We start from the raw sequence: 21,773 nt of genomic DNA, 5'->3' as shown, positions 1-21,773 counted from the left end.
GCTCGGAACAAGTGTTCAAAGAGACACGAACCCAGACTTAACCTTCACCAGAAGTATCCCCCAAGCTTGTCGGACCAATATGGAGGAGTACCTAGGCAGCGACCACGCGCTACTAGCCACTACTCTCCATGGGCTTGAATACAAAGCCAGCATAGGCATTGCTCGCCTCACGCATTGGACCAAGCTACGGGAGATAAGAACAAAGAGCTAGAAAGGAACAGAGCCCACAGTTTCAGTGAATTCAGGACTGGATGATTCCGCTTCCCCAGCATGTGAAGGCGCACAGCAATATGCTTGAAACATCCACCACCACTCTGAACATCGAAGATCGCTTGTCCCACAAGAGGGAAACCCAGCGTAGCCTGCTGAAGCGTTGGACAAGGCAAAGAATAAATCGCAAGCTCAAAAGGCGAATTGGACTACTTACACAAGAGGCTGCGGATATGCTATCATGCTATGCCGAGAAAATTGGCTATCCTTCTGCGACACCTTGAGAGAAAGACTGACTACTTCCAAGACGTGGAAGTCACTGAGGTAATTCATTAGCCCGGCCAGCAGCAAAACCGAATCCCATCGCAATATGGCCCGAGTAATCCACCAATTTTCATGAAATGAGGCAGATCTCTTTTTGACTCTCAAAGCCGAGTACTTCCCCTTCCAGCGATCGGAGCCTCTGCCACCCTACACCGGCACGCCTAACGAGCTCCTAGATGAGGACATTCATCTGCATGAAGTGACAGCGGCGATAGTGTGCTTGAGATGCCACACAGCCCCGGGAATGGACCGAATTTCCTATGAGCCACTTGTAAATCTTGACAACCCCATATTACTAGAGCTTACTGCACATCTTAACGAAGTATGAAGGGAATGAAACCTTCACGACGACTGGAAAATGGCAGAGGTTCGTCTGACACCGAAGACAGGTAAGACACCAGCCATTGAGAGCCTACGACCCATCTCTCTCACTTCGTGTGTAGGAAAGCTCCTAGAGCTCATCGTTCTCAACCGGCTACAACCATTCCTCGAAGACTCGGGGAAACTTCCAACAACGATGATAGGATTCCGTCCACACCTCTCAACTCAAGACATCCTACTTCATGCTGAAAGAGGAGCTTATTGTACCAGCGACACGCAACACCCCAACAGCTATCCTCGCTTAAGGTCTTCAAGAGGCGTTCGATAACACCAAGCATACAGCAATCCTAAATAGGCTAAACACGCCGGGTTGGGGGGCCAGGACGTATTCCTATATCAGAGACTTTCTCTCAGGTAGAAAAGCCATCCTAAAGGTCGGGGACCAAGCCACAAACACCTTCCTACTGGGCTGGCCCGGCACACCTCAGGACGCAGTGTTATCCCCTCTCCTTTTCAATATCGCCCTAATAGGCCTTCCGCCGCTCCTCAATAACATCCCGGGGATCCGGCATGGCCTATATGCCGACGGCATTACGATCTGGTCGTCCACAGGGCCTATCGGGGCAATGGAGAGTCACTTGCAGGAAGCGGCAGACGTGGTGAGCGACTATGCTAAGTCATGCCGCCTCAGCTGCGACCCCCAAAAATCGGAGCTACTCCTGGTTTGACCGCGAAAGAAGCACGCACCCGACACGCCCACTATCAAGGTACAACTCGAGGGACTCACCATCGTTCCGTATCAGAGCGTAAAATATTGGGAATGGTTTTCCAGTCGGATCGCAACAACACAATATTAATTCGCAAGCTTAAGAATACAACAGCCCAAGTTACCCACATGATCCGGTGAATAACAACTAAGACAAGAGGCATGGGGGACGTGGAGACGCTTCGGCTTGTCCAAGCCTTTGTCGTGTCCCGAATAAGTTAGGCTATTCCATATGCACTATTCAACACGAGGGAACTCAACAAAAATCAACTGAATGATCACAAAGGCATATAAGCAGGCGATGGGGCTGCCGATCAGTACGTCCACAGAACGCCTACTATGACTAGGTGTGCACAAAACGGCCGAGGAGCTGATCCAGCCAAATTTATCCAGTCAGCGAACAAGTTGGGGATTAAGGATGGGGGGAGGTCCACCCTTATACGTCTGGGGCTCTCTGCCCCTCTTAGCCATCGGTCGCCTCAGATTTTGAGCTTACACCATGCCATCCGGAGCAGCGTCACCGTGCGTCCTCTTCCTCGCAACATGCACCCAGTGCACCACGCAGAGCGAAGGGAGACCCGGGCCCTGGCCATACACAAGCGATACGGGACTTTACCCTCTACAGCCTACACGGACGCGGGGTCTTACCCCAGAGGCGCAGCCACAACAGCCATCGCAGTCGTCAGCAAAGAACATTTCGTGTGAGCAGCGTTTCGCTCACACGAAACAATCCCCTCCAAGCCGAGGAAGCGGCCATAGCCCTCGCGTTCTCCCAAACAGAGGTTGAAATCATAGTGACCGACTCGCAACAGGCGTGCTGCAACTTTGCTAGTGGCAGAATTGATACCACTTCAACCCAGGTAATCAATAAAAAGCCGCCAACAAGATAAGTCGTGATCATCTGGGAGCCAGCTCATCACGGCATTCCTGGCAACGTGGTCGCGAACCACGTGGCTCGAGATTTTACTAACCGAGCCGACGCCGAGGAATCTGAACCCGAGCGCATGCACCCTATAGTCTCGTACCAAGACATCACACAACACTACAAGCTAACCCGCAGAACATATGCACCCCAACACGTCACTACCTAGAGAGCTGGAGTGATTCCTCCGAGCTCTACAGGTTAATACATTCCCCCATCAAACCAGAAACCACCGCATAGCCCCTACCCAATTCTCTTCGCAATGCCGCTCCTGCGCAGAGCCCGGGTCCCTCAGGCACATAGTAGGGAGTTGCAGAGCGGCACCATTAAATCGTCCGAACCCTTAACCCACCAACGAGCTTTGGGAGACAGCCTTGGCCCGCCCCGACCTCGAGTATCAGCAACGGCTGTTTGTGAGGGCCCAGGACGCGGCCCGAGCTTAAGGCATTCTGGAACGTTGACGCCTCTCGAAAGCTGCATTCACCCAATAAAAATATTTATTCTCTCTCTCTCTGTCGCCCCGGTCGCTGTACATTTTTCCTCCGTATTTTTTCTCTCTTTTGTGAATAAACGTTTTATACTACTAGTGCGTGCGAGAAGCACAGAGAATTGAAGGTTAGCGGATATGCTGCCAGAGTGAGCAAGGCTCACAGACTGTACACCTGCGAACAGATCAAACGGCTGTTCCATGGTCGCACGTATGGCGGTTCTATGAGCATACTCTTCTGCACCGTGCGCCGGCTATCGCGAAACTTTGGTTCCGTGAAGCTTCACATAATGTGGGAAGAAGGCACCTCAGGCCGCTGTCACTAGATAGTTTTAGAACAGAAATGGCTTCAAAGCCACTGCGCGTGCGCGAGACGCAAATTACGTTTAGGTTATGCGTCGGGCACGCTATTTCGCTGACTTAGCGGGAGCCCTAAAATATGGCCGTAAAGATTTGCGTAAACCAACATGGCGGCACCCATCGAAGCGATGGCTCTAACCTAGCACGAAACTGGGCTCAATTCGTAGTAACGCGTGAAGTTCGCAAGATAAGAGAAGTGACTGCGGTTATCACTTTCTCTCAACTAGCGTGTGCTATGAAGATTGATTCAGTAGACGCCGCTGATTCCGAATCCAATTTTGGATTTTATGGCTCGTAGGCCTAACATGCCTTACTCTGGCTGGCGAAGGCATGTAAGGTTGGTTACTGAAAAAGCGCAACTACTTGTTTGCTGCTAATAGAATAAACTCTAAATTGTAAGTAAACGATAAAACACGAAAATCAACATTACTATTCTTATCATAACATGGTATATTTCATTTAAATATTTTAATAGCTTTTCCTTGACGCCGTGGTGACGCTATCAGCGCAAGACGCTATCCGCAAACGCAAAGCCCTATTCTAAATCTCTTCATTCCTACGTGCCCCAACGCTAACACCCTCAAAGCACTTTGGGGCCCCTAACTATTGGGGTCCAATACTAAAACTGTCTGATGAATCTAAACGCAGAGTCAGAAATGACATTCTGCCTCCTGGCCGGCGCGCTGTCTTAGTGATGCGGGACCACCTGAAATTTATTCAATAAAGCACGACGATTCCTCAAGCCACAGCGATAATATGTGTTTGCGCTCATAAACTCCAAATGGATCACAAATGCGTCGGCGTGTCGTACGTGTGTCGAGTGCATCAGTGCAGTGAGAATGCGCATATTTTTTTCGTATCGCCAGACGCATAGCTCACAAGTCCGTCTGAGAGCCCCAGGAAGCCCAAGCAGAGAAAAGCGAGTAGTAGAAGGCAGCGATAAAGGTCATCTATTTTAAAAAGGCTCAGGAACTGGGCAGTGGCCGGTACCTTCGCTTGATGAGAATAGTTCAGTTGGCTGGCCTTATAAGGCATGTTTATTCTCATAAAAGCCGGTATATGCAGCGAACTCGACCTCTCGGCCGAATTTACGAAGTTCCTTGTGAACATCTTTCAACATGACTTCGGCAATAATAATGCAATGAGACATCGCGATTGCGTCATTTAGTATTGGTGCGGAGGGCGCGCGTCCGAGCAGCCCGGTTGCGTGCAGCGCGGCGTGGTTTTGCGAGAAATGTAGGCTGTATCCGCGCACGCCCACCGTGACTGGGGCCCGACGCCAGAGTAGCGCGCTGTATTAAATTTCATGATTTGTTATATGCTGTTATCGGGAAGGGTGAGTTGCTGTGCGTTGACCGGCGTGGGCGATACGCGGGTACCAGCAATTTCTTTGGAGCGTTCGATGGCTCGTATATAAAAGCCGGCGCGCTTGACCGGCATATCAGATTTCGACGACCGCGGACTGTGTTCGCCGCTATCGTTGGACTTTTAAGCGTAGCCGGTATTTGTGGGCGCAGGTTCGCCCAAGAGAATTTAGTTGCGCCCCCGCCCTCCATTCACAGCATTGCTGCTCTCTTCTTTGCCATCCCTACTACGTGGCAGTATCGTACCATATGCCATGTGATGGGATATGCGCGCCGCGTAGCGTCCTTATGTGCGCACATTACATTGCTACTGCATATTGTCACGTGGCGGTGACGTTGAAGAACACAGTAGCAATACTGTGAACGACAAAACTAAGTTTTATTGGGCGGACCTGTGCCCATAAAAACAGGCTACACTTATAGCACAACGATAGCGGCGAACACGGTCGGCGATCGTCGAAAATCTGATCAGCGGATGAATCGCGTCGGCTTTTATAGAGCAGTCGTCGAATGTTCCAAACTAATCGTTCGGACCCGCGTGGCTTCCACAAAGTTCTACACCAATCGCGTCAGGTGATGAAATCAGATAACATAAGGTTCGGCGACAACAGACAGCGGATAGAAGCATCGATAACTTTCCAGAAACTTCGTATACATGCAGGCGCGTGCGATTACATTTGTTAGGCGGTGAAACGTGGTTGCCCGATAAAGGTAAGTACACGTCTCAATACCCCCCTCTTAAAGAGCATCGTCCCAATGCTACAAATATAAGAGAGCAAAGCACAGAAGGACACTTATTAAACATAAGTAACAAAACAACGAAAAGAAACAAAGTCCAAAGGTCAGCTACGCGAAGCCCCAAAGTTCATTTACGCTGGTAGTACGGCTTGAGTCGCACAACGTCGACTATTTCAGGCCGTGAGCGCCGCCGCTGTGATAGCGAAATGCCCTCTCGCACGACCTCATAGTCCAGTGCGCCAATACGTCGGATGATCTTGTACGGTCCGAAATAGTGACGCAAAAGCGTCTCGCTCAGTCTTCGTCGGCGTATAGGGGTCCAAACCCAAACACGGTCACCGGGCTGGTACTCCACGAAGCGTCGTCGGAGGTTGTAGTGTCGGCTGTCGGTACGCTGCTGGTTCTTGATGCGGATTATGAAACATCGTTCCAGCGCACAATTGAACAAGGAGGAGAAGAGAAAGACAACACGACCGCCGGACTTCAACTGAATTGTATTCATGAAAAATAGGGCTTTATGGTACACAGTGGGAGGGAGTGGGGGGGCTGCTAGCGCGCAGGACCACTCAAACATATTTCCTTGGTCTAGGGAACCATCATCATTGGTGTCACACCAAAATAAGAAAAAAGAAAAAACTTTTCCCTCCCTTTTTTTACGTCACTCAGTGCAATCTTGCTCACCTCCCGCTCTACCTAGCTGATTCGACACACCCGTTTGCCCTGAGATGATCAAGTTCTTTTTTCCCGAATACAACAGAAGGAGCACTGACACAGTAATCGTTTGCATTGGAGATAGAAAACGCTTCAAAAATTTCCCGGTTTTTCTGATTGCTATATTTGCGCAACACACGTGTTCGTTCGAAAAACGCTTTGCATGCTGGCTTCTGCGAGCAACGGCGAATGTGGTCGGCTAAATGACCAGCGCCACTTAGTGAAGTAGCATTCCTGTGATGCTCTAGCAAGGGTTCATTCAGACAGCGCCCGGTTTGGCCAATATAGCATTTCCCACAGGCGAGGGGAATACTATACACAACACCGACGTCACATACAACGAGGGCTTTGGTGTGCTTTATTTTGCAGGCTGGCTTCTTCTGGGATTCGTTTACTAGGCGACACATTCGTCCCAGCTTTTCCGGTGCTGAACACACAACATGCACCCCGCACCTGTCGCCAACCTTCTTCAGGCGGTGAGAAACCTGGCGCCGACAGGGCGCTTTTGCGGGCGTGCGTCTTCTTTCAACGTGCGCCTCCCACCAACCTTTACCTCGCGAATCTGGCTCTCTACCACCGAGGCCACGATTTCTCTGTGGAACGCAGCCTCCTCCAGACGCCTTAGCTGGGCGTCGACGCTGTCACGAACTTGATGTTCGCATGACTTCTCTAGAGCAGAGCGGATGTAATTTTTTGCTATAGCTCTTTTTACGAGCTTGGAGTGGGCCGATTGATAATTCAGAATGTGTTTTTTTCGACCATGGCTTGTACTGCCAGCACACGCGCGCTCCATGAAAAATAAGGCACAAGTCGAGGTACTGGATGCGACCATCTTGCGGCAGTTCGTGCGTGAACTTCATTCCAAAGGCGTTAATAGCAAAAATATCGAGAATGTTGCTTATACTATTGCCTTTATCCTGAGCATCAGTCGTTTTCATTACCACGAGGTAATCGTCGAAATATCTAAAAACATTCTGCACGCCTTTGTTGAAAAGGGACGCTTGAATGCGCTTGTCAATACTTGCTAAGAAAATATCGCTTAAAAGTGGTGCTAGGCAAGAGCCGATGCACACTCCTTCTTTTTGGATAAAACAGCCGTCATTAAAGGTGATAATGGTGGATGAGAGATAAAAGGATATCAGCATCATCATGATCATCATCATCATCATCAGCCTGGTTACGCCCACTGCAGGGCAAAGGCCTCTCCCATACTTCTCCAACAACCCTGGTCATGTACTAATTGTGGCCATGTTGTCCCTGCAAACTTCTTAATCTCATCCGCCCACCTAACTTTCTGCCGCCCCCTGCTACGCTTCCCTTCCCTTGGGATCCAGTCTGTAACCCTTAATGACCATCGGTTATCTTCCCTCCTCATTACATGTCCTGCCCATGCCCATTTCGTTTTCTTGATTTCAACTAAGATGTCATTAACTCGCGTTTGTTCCCTCACCCAATCTGCTCTTTTCTTATCCCTTAATGTTACAACTATCATTCTTCTTTCCATAGCTCGTTGCGTCGTCCTCAATTTGAGTAGAACCCTTTTCGTAAGCCTCCAGGTTTCTGCCCCGTAGGTGAGTACTGGTAAGACACAGCTATTATATACTTTTCTCTTGAGGGATAATGGCAACCTGCTGTTCATGATCTGAGAATGCCTGCCAAACGCACCCCAGCCCATTCTTATTCTTCTGATTATTTCCCTCTCATGATCCGGATCCTCCGTCACTACCTGCCCTAAGTAGATGTATTCCCTTACGACTTCCAATGCGTCGCTGCCTGTTGTAAATTGCTGTTCTCTTCCGAGACTGTTAAGCATTACTTTAGTTTTCTGCAGATTAATTTTTAGACCCACTCTTCTGCTTTGCCTCTCCAGGTCAGTGAGCATACATTGCAATTTGTCCCGTGAGTTACTAAGCAAGGCAATATCATCAGTGAATCGCAAGTTACTAAGGTACTCTCCATTAACTTTTATCCCCAATTCTTCCCAATCCAGGTCTCTGAATACCTCCTGTAAACACGCTGTGAATAGGATTGGAGATATCGTATCTCCCTGCCTGACGCCTTTCTTTATTGGGATTTTGTTGCTTGCTTTATGGAGGACTACGGTGGCTGTGGAGCCGCTATCGATATCGTTCAGTATTTTTACATACGGCTCGTCTACACCCTGATTCCGTAATGCCTCTATGACTGCTGAGGTTTCGACAGAATCAAACGCTTTCTCGTGATCAATGAAAGCTATACATAAGGGTTGGTTATATTCCGCACATTTCTCTATCACCTGATTGATAGTGTGAATATGAGCTATTGTTGAGTAGCCTTTACGGAATCCTGCCTGGTCCTTTGCTTGACAGAAGTCTAAGGTGTTCCTGATTCTATTTGCGATCACCTTAGTAAATAGTTTGTAGGCAACGGACAGTAAGCTGATCGGTCTATAATTTTTCAAGTCTTTGGCGTCCCCTTTCTTATGGATTAGGATTATGTAAGTGTTCTTCCAAGATTCCGGTACGCTCGAGGTCATGAGGCATTGCGTATACAGGGTGGCCAGTATACAGGCCACAGCTCGGAGCGCATAATCTTCATTATCCTTCTTGAATGTCGGGCAGATGGGAAGCACGGCGCAAACAGGGCATGAACACCAAGTAGGACAAGACGGTGGTCCAGAGCAAACGTGAGCTCTCTTGCACGGCATGTGGTCACTGCTAAAAGGTTGAAAAGGGGCGAGGAAGGGTTTGCACAAAAAGGAGGAGGGGAGAAAGGGCCCAATGTACTAGAAAGTATATCGCTAAGTATGGACAGCTGGGCTAGTTCGTTATGATTAGCATTATGAAACATCTGAGCAGTGGCGACAGATCAGACACCTCCAGAGCTGCCTGCGCACCTATCCGCTTCGTTAGTACCTGGACAGAATGGTGACCCACTTTTCGGAACGCTGAAACGTCCGAATTTTTATGGAGCATGTGTCTTAGAAATCGGTAAGCGTTGAAGAAAGCGCAAGTGCGACAGCAAGTTGCTCCAAAGCAAGTTACCTGCATCGGTGAGTGTGACTTGCCTGAAAGGGTTGCAGCAGTGCTAAGCCATGATCCTAAGCTTTGTATCGAGCATAAAGAAGAACCGGTACGAATGCTGTCTATAGTCAGAAATGTGGCCACGGCAGCCAGTTCAGATGAACACGAGCGATGTATAGCTGAATGCGTAGAGTCACTGCAACATAGAGGTGCGGCGTTTCTTCCAAAATTACCTGTCAGATTCACTGTTAACTACTTGGAGAGCCAAGATCCGAACCTATTAGTTGGGGACAAAGAGGGCGGCTTTGTTGTGATGCCAAAAGTCCTGTTCCTACAGAAGGCAAATGAGGCTATCGCAAAAAACTTTGTCCCAATGAATGTGTTGTTAGCTGAAGTGAAGAAAAAGGCTATTGCTTTATGTGAAGAGCTCAACCTAGAAAAATTAAGAAAGAGCATCAACGCTGCTGACATTGTGTCTTTGAGTGTTTTCTTTACTGTAAATACCCACAAGGAATCTGTTCCGTTCAGGGCTATTGTCACTGAGAAGGGCTGCTGGCAGGGCATCTTGTCAAGGTATCTGCCGAAGCACCTTAGTACCATTCCGTTAGAAGACCCTTTTCTGGTGAAAAATTCTACAGAGGTTATCGAATATTTTTCTGGCTGTGAAACCTCGTGTCAAAAGAGGTTTGCATTTTCTATCGATTTAGAAGATTTGTTTTACTCATTGCCTCATCCTGAGCTTTTCAGTGCGGTTAGAAGCCACATTGAAGATATGGCACCAGTGGCCTCCCGAAACATGACTGGGTCATCACCGGACAATTTTTTCGAGCTAATATCCTTTTATCTCTCATCCACCATTATCACCTTTAACGACGACTCTTTTATCCAAAAAGAAGGAGTGTGCATCGGCTCTTGCCTAGCACCACTTTTAAGCGATATTTTCTTAGCAAGTATTGACAAGCGCATTCAAGCGTCCCTTTACAACGCAGGCGTGCAGAAAGTTTATAGATATGTCGACGATTACCTCGTGGTAATGAATACGACTGATGCTCAGGATAAAGGCAATAGTATAAGCAACATTCTCGATATTTTTGCTAGTAACGCCTTTGGAATGAAGTTCACGCACGAACTGCCGCAAGATGGTCGCATCCAGTACCTCGACTTGTGCCTTATTTTTCATGGAGCGCGCGTGTGCTGGCAGTACAAGCCATGGTCGAAAAAAACACATTCTGAATTAGGAGTCGGCCCACTCCAAGCTCGTAAAAAGAGCTATAGCAAAAAATTGCATCCGCTCTGCTCTAGAGAAGTCATGCGAACATCACGTTCGTGACAGCGTCGACGCCCAGTTAAGGCGTCTGGAGAAGGCTGGGTTCCACGGAGAAATCGTGGCCTCAGTGGTAGAGAGCCAGATTCGCGAGGTAAAGGTTGGTGGGAGGCGCACGTTGAAAGAAGACGCACGCCCGCAAAAGCGCCCTGTCGGCGCCAGGTTTCTCACCGCCTCAAGAAGGTTGGCGACAGGTGCGGGGTGCGTGTTGTGTTTTCAGCACCGGAAAAGCTGGGAGGAATGTGTCGCCTAGTAAACGAATCCCAGAAGAAGCCAGCCTGCAAAACAAAGCACACCAAAGCCCTCGTTGTATGTGACGTCGGTGTTGTGTATAGTATTCCCCTCGCCTGTGGGAAATGCTATATTGGCCAAACCGGGCGCTGTCTGAATGAACCCTTGCTAGAGCATCGCAGGAATGCTACTTCACTAAGTGGCGCTGGTCATTTAGCCGACCACATTCGCCGTTGCTCGCAGAAGCCAGCATGCAAGGCGTTTTTCGGACGAACACGTGTGTTGCGCAAATATGGCAATCAGAAAAACCGGGAAATTTTTGAGGCGTTTTGTATCTCCAATGCAAACGATTACTGTGTCAGTGCTCCTTCTGTTGTACTCGGGAAAAAATAACTTGATTATTTAAGGGAAACGGGTTTGTCGAATCAGCTAGGTAGAGCGGGAGATGAGCAAGATTGCACTGAGTGAAGTAAAAAAGGGAGGGAAAAGTTTTTTTCTTTTTTCTTATTTTGGTGTGACACCAATGATGGTGGTTCCCTAGACCAAGGAAATATGTTTGAGTGGTCCTGCGCACTAGCAGCTCCCCCACTCCCTCCCACTGTGTACCATAAAGCCCTATTTTCCATGAATAAAATTCAGTTCAAGTCCGGCGTTCGTGTTGTCTTTCTCTTCGCGTCCTTGTTCAATTGTGCGCTGGAACGATGTTTCATAATGCTAATCATAACCAACAAGCCCAGCTGTCCATACTTCTTGATTCGCAGGCGGGCGAGCTGTCGGACTGCTTCGGCGCGCTGGACATAGCTAGCGACGTCAACATTCTCTTCGTCAGTTACGTGCGGCAGCATGGCGTCGAGCGTCGTCGTCGGGTTCCTGCCGTAAACCAGCTTAAACGGCGTGATCTGTGTTGCTTCTTGCACCGCCGTGTTGTACGCAAAGGTTACGTACGGCAGGACCGCGTCCCACGTCTTGTGTTCGACGTCGACGTATATTGCTAGCATGTCGGCGAGGGTCTTGTTCAGGCGCTCCGTGAGACCATTCGTCTGCGGATGGTAGGCAGTTGTCCTCCTTTGACTTGTCTGGCTGTATTTCAGAATGGCTTGCGTGAGATCTGCCGTAAAAGCCGTTCCTCTGTTGGTGATGACAACTTCTAGAGCACCATGTCGCAGCAGGATGTTCTCGACGAAAAATTTCGCCACTTCGGCTGCGCTGCCTTTCGATAGAGCTTTAGTTTCAGCGAAGCGGGTGAGATAGTCCGTCGCCACGACGATCCACTTATTCCCGGATGTTGATGCCGGAAACGGTCCTAACAAGTTCATTCCGATCTGCTGACAAGGTCGGTAAGGTGGCTTCATCGGCTGCAGTAATCCCGCTGGTCTTGTCGGAGGTGTCTTGCGTCGCTGACAGTGTCGGCATGTCTTGACGTAACGGGCGACATCGGCGGTTAGGTGCGGCCAGTAATACCTTTCTTGTATCCTCGATAGCGTCCGGGAGAAACCGAGGTCCCCAGCGGTCGGATCGTCATGTAGGGCGTGCAGTACTTCTGGGCGCAGCGCCGACGGAACAACAAGAAGGCAGTTGGCGCGGACTGGTGAGAAGTTCTTCTTCACGAGTAGGTTGTTTTGAAGCGTAAACGAAGATAATCCACGCTTAAATGCCCTAGGGACAACGTCGGTGTGCCCTTCCAAATACTCGACTAGGGCTTTTAGCTCCGGGTGCCCTCGCTGTTGTTCGGCGAAGTCTTCCGCGCTTATTATGCTAAGGAAGGCGTCGTCATCCTCATCATCTTGCGGCGGCGGGTCAATGGGGGTGCGTTATGGGCAATCGGCATCTGAGTGTTTTCGTCCGGACTTGTAGGTTACAGTGATGTCGTATTCTTGTAGTCTGAGGCTCTACCGCGCCAGCCGTCCTGAAGGGTCCTTTAAGTTAGCTAGCCAACTTATCGCGTGATGGTCGCTGACCACTTTGAATGGCCTCCCATATATGTAAGGGCGGAATTTTGGTGTAGCCCAAATGATAGCGAGGAATTCCTTTTCAGTCGTAGAATAATTGCCTTCCGCTTTTGACAGCGGCCAGCTAGCATAACACATCACCCGTTCAAGTCCGTCTTTCCTCTGAACTAGGACGGCACCGAGGCCTAGGCTACTGGCGTCAGTGTGGATTTCGGTATCGGCGTTCTCGTCGAAGTGCGCAAGTACGGCCGGCGACTGCATGCGTCGTTTGAGTTCTTGAAATGCGTCGGCCTGCGGCGATTCCCACTTGAACTCGACGTCACATTTAGTTAGCTTTGTCAGCGGCTCAGCGATGCGTGAAAAGTCCTTGACAAAGCGCCTGTGGTAGGCACACATGCCAAGGAATCTACGCACTGCCTTCTTGTCGATGGGCTGCGGGAATTTTGCAATGGCCGCTGTCTTCTCCGGGTCGGGGCGGACTCCAGACTTGCTGATGGTGTGGCCTAGGGACAGAAGCTCATCGTAAGCGAAGCGGCACTTTTCTGGCTTCATAGTAAGCCCTGATGACTTGATGACCTCTAGTACTGTTGCAAGCCGCCTAAGGTGATCGTCGAAATTTCCGGCGAAGACAACGACGTCAACCAAGTAAACGAGACAGGTCTGCACTTCAATCCTGCTAAAACCGTGTTCATCACGCGCTAGAACGTTGCAGGCGCCGAGCACAGTCCAAATGGCATAACCTTGAACTCGTAGAGGCCGTCTGGGGTGATGAAGGCGGTCTTTTCGCGACTTCTTTCGTCGACTTCTATTTGCCAATAGCCAGACTTCAGGTCCATCGACGAGAAGTATATAGCGTTGCAGAGCTGGTCCAATGCGTCGTCTATCCGTAGGAGGGGGTATACGTCCTTCTTCGTGATCTTGTTCAGATGACGATAATCGACGCAGAAACGTGGAGTTCCGTCCTTTTTCTTCACCAGGACAACAGGGGATGCCCACGGGCTTTTCGACGGCTGGATGATGTCGTCGCGCAGCATTTCGTCGACTTGCTTTCTTACAGCTTTACGCTCTCGCGGCGAAACCCGGTAAGGGCTCTGGCGGAGTGGTCGAGCGCACTCCTCGGTGATTACGCGATGCTTGGCGACTGGTTTTTGTCGAATTCTCGATGACGTCGAAAAGCAGCCTTTGTATCGTCGGAGCAGACTTCTCAGCTCCTGTTGCTTAATCACGCGGAGACTTGGATCAATGTCGTAGTCTGGTTCGGGAACCATAGTCGTTGGGGTAGATGCGACGGAATCTGAGAGGACAAATGCGTTACTGGTTTTCAGAATTTCCTCGATGTACGCGATCTTCGTGCCCTTGTTGATGTGCTTGAACTCCCAGCTGAAGTTTGTCAGCAACACTTCAGTTCTCCCTCCATGCAGTCGTGCGATCCCTCTGGCGACGCAAATTTCACGGTCCAGCAGTAGTCGTTGGTCGCCTTCGATGGCGCCTTCTACGTCACCGGGTGTTTCGCTGCCGAACGAAATAACAATGCTGGAGCGAGGCGGGATGCTCACTTGATCTTCGAGCACACTCAAGGCGTGGTGAATACGAGGGCTCTCCGGCGGCATCGCTTTATCTTCCGACAGCGTTATTGACTTCGACTTCAGGGCGATGATTGCGCCGTGTTGGTCCAGGAAGTCCATACCGAGAATGACGTCTCGTGAACCCTGTTCGAGGATAACGAAGGTGGCAGGGTAAGTCCGGCCATAAACGGTAATTCTTGCCGTGCAGATTCCAGTCGGCGTGATGAAGTGTCCTCCAGCGGTCCGGATTTGAGGGCCTTCCCATGCAGTTTTAACTTTCTTTAACTGCGCGGCGATGGGTCCACTCATGACGGAGTAATCGGCTCCTGTGTCCACTAAAGCGGTGACTGCGCCACCGTCGAGAAGCACGTCGAGGTCGGTGGTTCTTTGTCTGGCATCGCAATTAGGTCTTGACGTCGGATCACGGCTGCGTCGTGTTGAACTGAAGCTGGAACGTCGCGTCGTCAAGTCGTCTTTCGTCGGTGTAGTCTTGGCTTCTTAACTTCGTCGGGACGGCGGCGTGTCGATATTATGTCGTCGAGATGGTCTCTTCGTCGTATTCGTCGGCGGCGGAAGATCTTGGTCAGTTCGACGAACAGCAACGGCACCTCCATCGGTTGCTGCTTTTAGTTTTCCGGATATGGGCTCGCTGACCGCCCCCGGGCTGGACCAGTGTATGATCGGCGCTGCGGCGACAGATAGTGACCTGGTGATGGCGAACGCGACGGTCGTCGAGAGCTCCACTGAGTAGCAGCGAGGTAGTCGGCGATGTCACGAGGGCGTTAACCATCCCGAGGGCGCGGCGCATCGACGGCGAACCCTCGCAATCCCAGGTCGCGGTATGGGCATCGGCGGTACACCTGGCCGGCTTCGCCGCAGTGGTCGCAGAGCGGGCGGTGGTCGGGAGCTCGCCAAATGTCCTTCTTCCTCGCGTAGCTGCGCTGGTCGACGGGTGGGCGTGCTGGTGGCGGCGGCGGCGGCGGTGGTCCACGGAATTGCGGCGTTACAAGGCCCTGGCGCGGTCGCGGAGGAGGACCTTGACGGCGTGCGACGGCGGCGTAGGTCATCGCTTCTAGCTGGGGTTGCTGTAATTGAGGTTGCACCTCCAGAACTCCAAGCCACCGCTGAACCTCATCTTTGACGATGTAAGCGATCGAGGCCACTTGAGGCTGCGACGACGGGAAGATCTTCTGAAGCTCCTCTCGTACGACTGCCCTGATAGCCTCGCGCAGGTCGTCGGAGGCCAGTGATTGAACTCCGGCATAGTTTGTAGAGTTGGTGCGGCGATCGAATTGCCGATTTCGCATCTCGAGTGTCTTCGCGATGCTGGTGGCCTCACGAAGAGACTCGTCGACGGTCTTCGGTGGGCTTCGTACCATTCCGGCAAAAAGTTCCTCCTTCACACCACGCATGAGTAGACGTACTTTCTTCTCCTCGGGTATGTTAGGGTCTGCGTGGCGGAATAGACAGCTCATTTCCTCCGTGAAGATCGCGCTTGTATCGTTTCGTAGCTGCCCTCGGGCGTCCAGCATAGCTTCGGCCCTTTCCTTGGGCACGACGCTTGTAAAGGTGCGCAGGAAGCCTCTACGGAACAGGTCCCACGTTGTCGAGGTCGACTCCCTGTTCTCAAACCAAGTTCTGGCGGCGTCTTCTAAGGCGAAGTAGACATGCCACAGCTTGTCGTCGGAGTCCAGTTGTTGAACGTCGCGATTCGTTCGTAAGTCTCCAGCCATCATTCCGGGTCTTCAGTCGCTGCTCCACTGAAGGTTGGTGGGTCCCGAGGTTGTTGTAGGATAACGGGGGACGCTGGGGCAGCCATTGGGGTTGTCTTGACCACGATCTTCTTTGCCGTCTCAGGTAGAAGTCCGTGCTCTGGGGGCAGTCCTTGCAGTCTGCGGCTAGCACGCTGGTCTTGGGCGATGTTGATTGTGTCTTCGGGCTTCGGGCTTGGATCGCGGCTTTGCGGAGGCGTTCGGTACATGAACGCACAAGCACCTCCACCAGATGTCACGTGGTGGTGACGTTGAAGAACACTGTAGCAATACTGTGAACGACAAAACTAAGTTTTGTTGGGCGAACCTGTGCCCACAAAACAGGCTACACTTATTGCACAACGATAGCGGCGAACACGGTCGGCGATCGTCGAAAATCTGATCAGCTGGTCAAGCGCGTCGGCTTTTATAGAGCAGTCGTCGAATGTTCCAAACTAATCGTTCGGACCCGCGTGCCTTCCACAAAGTTCTGCACCATTCGTGTTAGGTGATGAAATCAGATAACATAAGGTTCGGCGACAACAGACAGCGGATAGAAGCATCGATAACTTTCCAGAAACTTCGTATACATGCAGGCGCGTCCCACGCTGTGCGATTACATTTGTTAGGCGGCGAAACGTGGTTGCCCGATAAAGATAAGTACACGTGTCAATATTATTACACCAGGTGGCACGCCATATAGGATTTCATTGGTAGTGGTACAAAGTAGATAAAGAAGGTTTGAAGAAGAAAAATTCAAGGCCATTCCACCCTACAGTGTCAAATCGATGCACGTACGCCGCTGGGTGGTCGGTTAGACCTGATCGGTGTGGCATCGCAAGCGATGTGTCGGCAACACTAAACGCATAAATTACTCCCTTTTCAGTCCCGACACATCTACATCAATATCATTTACCACGACCGGATGGGTAGTTTCATCGCAACTAGCGCATGCAACGTCAGTAGCCATGAACCTTAAGGGACTCTGAGCCATCGCATTTTTCCTTGCTTGCAGGGGTATGAGCCCTTGATGATCACTGCTTTCGATATGCTGTTGCGCATGTTGCATGCGTGACTTGAAATAATGTAAGCTCTGTTCGCTTCACTTTCTTGAGCGCTTGTAGCCTCTACCTCTGGATATGAGCTGTTACATTTTACAGCGAATCTACATGCAAAGTGTGCCACATAACTTAAGCCAAGAACTTAAAAATGAAAGGCACATCGGAAGCGAATTGAACCGAACGCATACTATTCGCAGTAGCCTATAGCAATTCAGACAATTTTCCCCCATAACTCACTAATTAATTAAGTTTAGTTACCCAACTTTTTAATTATTGGCGGAGGACCCCAATTGTAATGCAAAAAATTTGTAGAGCACCTTCAGAAACCACCGATAGAGTTGTTTATTTTACGATACGTCCGACGTAGTTCTTTTTTTGTGACTTGCAAATAGAGCCAACGAAATATGAAATAAGCCACGTGACGGAGTGTTTGCGCAGTGGTATTGTGCTGCTCGGAAGCGTGCGTTCGGTGAACAAGGTCGGCTGCATCGTGACTGGCGACGAAGAAGCGGCAGGCCATGCTTTGTCTCATCGGCAGCACTCGGCCAGCACCATGCATTTGCCGTCATCCGACGGGAGCCTACCTTGTTCAGGATTTCAATGCGTGCAGCAACACTACAGCCACAATTCACTTCCGAAGTTAATCGCATAGCTATTGTGCTCGTTACATTTGTTTCGTTGCTGTGTCACCGTGCTGAAGAATACTGCGATAGCTCGAATAGCGGAATGGCCATACCTGGCCCTTGCGCCACTAAACACACAGAAATCGAATAGTGGAAGCTTCCAGTGGAACTTAAAACGCATATTTGATAAATACGGGACTCGATTGCGTACGGACTCCATTACTGAATATTTCTCACTTCCAATAAATAGGAGAAGCATGGAGGAAACAGACGCTTCAAAACGTGATGCCCACCCTGAAATAGGCGTATTGCTATATGATAGTCAATTCAAGTGGACAATCTAAATGATGAAAGAAGTGTTTTCCCAAGCTCCTGCGTGGCTGTATCCGACACTTGAAGCGACTGGCTGACTATGCACTTGTGCTTTCCACAGCAGCCATTGTATAGCAAAAGTATAGTGCCGCCGTACTGAATGTTGAATATTCCATAAAAACTTTACATGACATCGTCTAATGTATAGAATACCTAAATGCGAAGCAGAAGTATTTCATTCGAATGGGAAATCTGAATCCTACATATTCAAGATAATTTGACGGCGGAAGTTCTCAGTCAGGGAGGTCATGTGGTAGAAAAAAAACTGTGTGAAAGGGCGACATGAAGGAAAGCCTAAATTTCCACGAACCCTGTACGGGCTGCAAGAAATTTCCGAGTGGCCGGTTGCGGCGGATTGTGCAAGCAGTAACCATGCTAGAGAAGTCTGGCAGAAGTCGCGGTCAAGTTTAACAAAATTTATCTATTCGCTAATCACACGCCTCGTGTCCCTTTGCCGCCAATGACCCAACACCCCCGAATGGTAACACCGAGGAACTGCACCATGAAATACAGCTGCCACCAGCCCCTCTCACAAATATCGTTCAATGTTTATCATAACGAAACTGCCCTTCCACTTGAGTGAACCCAGTAAACACTACTATAAGATGTGCACCACTGGCCTCGCCTGATTGGCCCTACCAGTCTAAATCCCTATGAACAATGTGATCATCAAAACTCTATCATGTCTGCTGCAGAACCACTGCTTCTCCCACAAGATACTCACCGGCGAAAGTCGCTTGTAGCAGAAATGACGTTCCATGTGCTCTGACCATCGCAGAGTGCGTTTTGTGGTGACGGGGCGCCTGCGTTGTGAGCGAACTCCACACTGTCGTTGCAGAATGAGTCCACCTGCACGGCGTGCACCGTCAGTACAGGCAGTCAACTCCTAATAAATGAAAATATTTTAAGCGTAAATTTAGACTTACGGGAACAGGAATAGGGACTCAAATTTGCCTCTTAAGCATTTTTGCAGGGAAAGCAGGATTACCGACACGCGAAAACACAGAAACAACAAACCCTAACTTCTAGCGAAGCTTTACTGCGACAAACGCCGAATGCGTTCTTTCTTCTAGGCTATGTTTTGACCACCACTCCTCCCCCCCCCCCAAAAAAAAATTCTGGTTTAGATTAAGGACAATTAACGCAAAGCACACAGTAGTGTTATGCATTTTCTGGAGCGATTCGGCAAACAATCTATGAATTGAATAATTATTTACTACATTATTTAGCTGTTTTTTCGAATTCTACTTGAATCATTTTAGTACGAAGGCAGGATTCATATCCAAAATAAAAGGTGAAAAAGCTCAAATAATCTTCCTTGATGTCACACTGTGTGTTTCTCTGTGTGGTTTATAGCTCGGTTTTGAACAGCTGCACACAGCATCCGCCAAATGCGTCAGCAATGCTCTGCAAACTTCTAAGAAAAGCTAGTGTTTAATCTATGAGTTATCGAAACTGAAGCAATAAATGTGTGCGGAAAGTTCAATTCTCTATTTTACAGGGCCATACAAGACCCGGTTTGCTGATATAGACTACACCAAATGTCGCATTGTAATGTGACTCGATTATAGCAAGGCAGGTAAGCTCGCACCTATTTTCACCCGCGATTACAGCTTCAGTAAACATTCAATAAAAATCGTGCTCCTTGCAGTGTTGGCGACGTTTCAGTGTTTTACTTCCTTGTTACTTGTGCCGGTTATTTCAACGTCCGTCTGTTTGGCCTACGTAGCATTTTCCAGAGGGTAAAGCAATGCCACGGAAATTCAGGAATAAAAGAAAAGTTGTTTCTGCACTTCATCCTAGAAATTACTGTGCCGTCTTCTTTCAGTCTTGTCTTTCGGCAAGAAGACATGCGTGTTTCTAATGCACGAAGCTTTCACTGTTGTAGATACAACAAAAAATGGGGGGAGGGGCGGAGCAATGAGGGCGCTGCTGCGGCCACATTTTATTACAGATAACTCCCTACTTGTATTTTTCAGCTACCAGAATTTTTAGGCCGTTTTTCTTGAAACCACACTGCTGATTTTTACACTAATATCTGCAGAGCCACGCACACCCAGCGTATCCAAAACGCATCAGCATGGCCAAAAATAACGCTCACGAAGCCATCGATACCTACCACTTGAAGGCATTTCTAAGTGCCTTACAACTGAAAGCAGGCGAACAGCGAGATGGAGAAGAATGAACCCCTAAATTAGGCGAAATCTATACGCAGTAACTGCTGTATGCTGATGTGCCCTACGCTGTGCGCAAGGTCCCCGGCACTAGTAGATTGTAGGGCACACATAGTGTTATTCGGTTCCTCGCAATACTACACTTTCAACAACGCGAAAAAAACTTTCGCATTTTTCTCCGTTTGAAGCACATTTGGGGCCTGCTGGCCACAAGTTCTGTGCCGCGACATCCGCACAATAAAATGTGTCAAAAAAGGAAACTGGTGAACCGACAAGTCATGTTGCGTTTAATTGTAAATTTAAAATAAAAAACAATGGAGTTGTATTACATGAACGAAGACAATCAGTCTTCAAATTGTGTCATTGTTATTAGACATCAGCAGATTCAGCTGCGAAACATAAAGTGCATTTGGACGCTCATCGTATTGATTGCTCTGTTTTTTTTTTCTGTTGAGCATCGGCAAGAATGAATAGCGTACAAACTACGCCTTGTATATAATATAAACCTAGATTTTAGGGCGCTAATATAAAACACGCTACGGTGAAACACATAGACATTCAGAGTGCCAAATCTCCTTTGTGTGTGTCATTATAGCGTCCTAAAATTATGTTTTCCAAATCGCACCAACTTGCCTAAGAAGCTTTATCAAAAAAAATTGTATGAAATTGTATAGCAGTGTTTCTATTGTGACCTTCACTGAATCCTGTGTACAGTACAGCCAAATAGATAAAGCAATATACGTATGTCTTTTACCGGCAGGAATCACCGGAGCCTGCTCATTCGTATTCTACTTGACTAAACTTCTATTTTATGCACAGGACTTAATGGTTGCCCCTGTGAGATCGTTATTAATTTTAAAGGGACACTAAAGGTTACTATTAAGTGAACGTGGACTGTTGAAATACCATCCCAGCAACCTCGAAACGCTTGTTTCGTGCCAAGGAGAGACTTATTTTAAGAGAAAATGTGTTCTGAAGCGTCCGCGTACCTCTAGCGCAGTTCAAATCGCCCGCCCTCCGATCGAAGAGTACTGACATCATGGTCTCATAGTGAGGTTGTGCCATTGGTGAGTAGAACGGCGTCCGCAGACGGCGCTACGGCTTTTCTGCGCAAAACGCAAACGCGCGGCCAGAAACAGAGCCAAGACAGAGCCGACAGCAGAGTGAAAGCGCGAGTATGGTGGCTAGCAGAAGGAGAAACGCGCGACCATAAGCTGGTACTTTATTCTATGACGCAAACTTCGACGCTCCTCACAATGGACCCTGACAACGACAGATTGGCTCGCGATGCTGGGCTCAACTTCAGCGATTTGAGCACTGACGAGCGCGACCTGCTGCTGAGGGCTCGCGCTGCCGGGGTCGTTGCGTACTACGACGGCGGCCTCGACACCGGCTCTCCGGAGCGGGAAAGCAACGAGCGCTTCCCACGACATCACAAGGACGTGGCATTCTCACTGCTTGTTCGAAATTAAAGTTTCGCGAGCCAGCGGAACCCGCACAGCACGACGCGATAACGAA

At 49.3% G+C, this 21,773-nt stretch overlaps 1 protein-coding gene across 6 annotated transcripts in view; it reads right to left on the bottom strand.

Moving 5' to 3' along the window:
• LOC142576703 (calcium-activated chloride channel regulator 1-like) overlaps positions 1–21,773 on the bottom strand; it is a 388,135-nt gene that overhangs the window by 249,986 nt on the left and 116,376 nt on the right. For all 6 annotated transcript variants that reach the window (XM_075686951.1, XM_075686954.1, XM_075686953.1 and 3 more), the window contains one exon: positions 18,806–18,930. In XM_075686951.1, the coding sequence (XP_075543066.1) occupies positions 18,806–18,930 (125 nt within the window). The remainder of the gene's footprint in view (positions 1–18,805; positions 18,931–21,773) is intronic.

The sequence above is a fragment of the Dermacentor variabilis genome, chromosome 3 (genome assembly GCF_050947875.1).
Source record: "Dermacentor variabilis isolate Ectoservices chromosome 3, ASM5094787v1, whole genome shotgun sequence".
Lineage (NCBI taxonomy): Eukaryota > Metazoa > Arthropoda > Arachnida > Ixodida > Ixodidae > Dermacentor > Dermacentor variabilis.
Note: the sequence above shows the minus strand (reverse complement) of the source record. Positions and strands in the feature narration are given on the sequence as shown.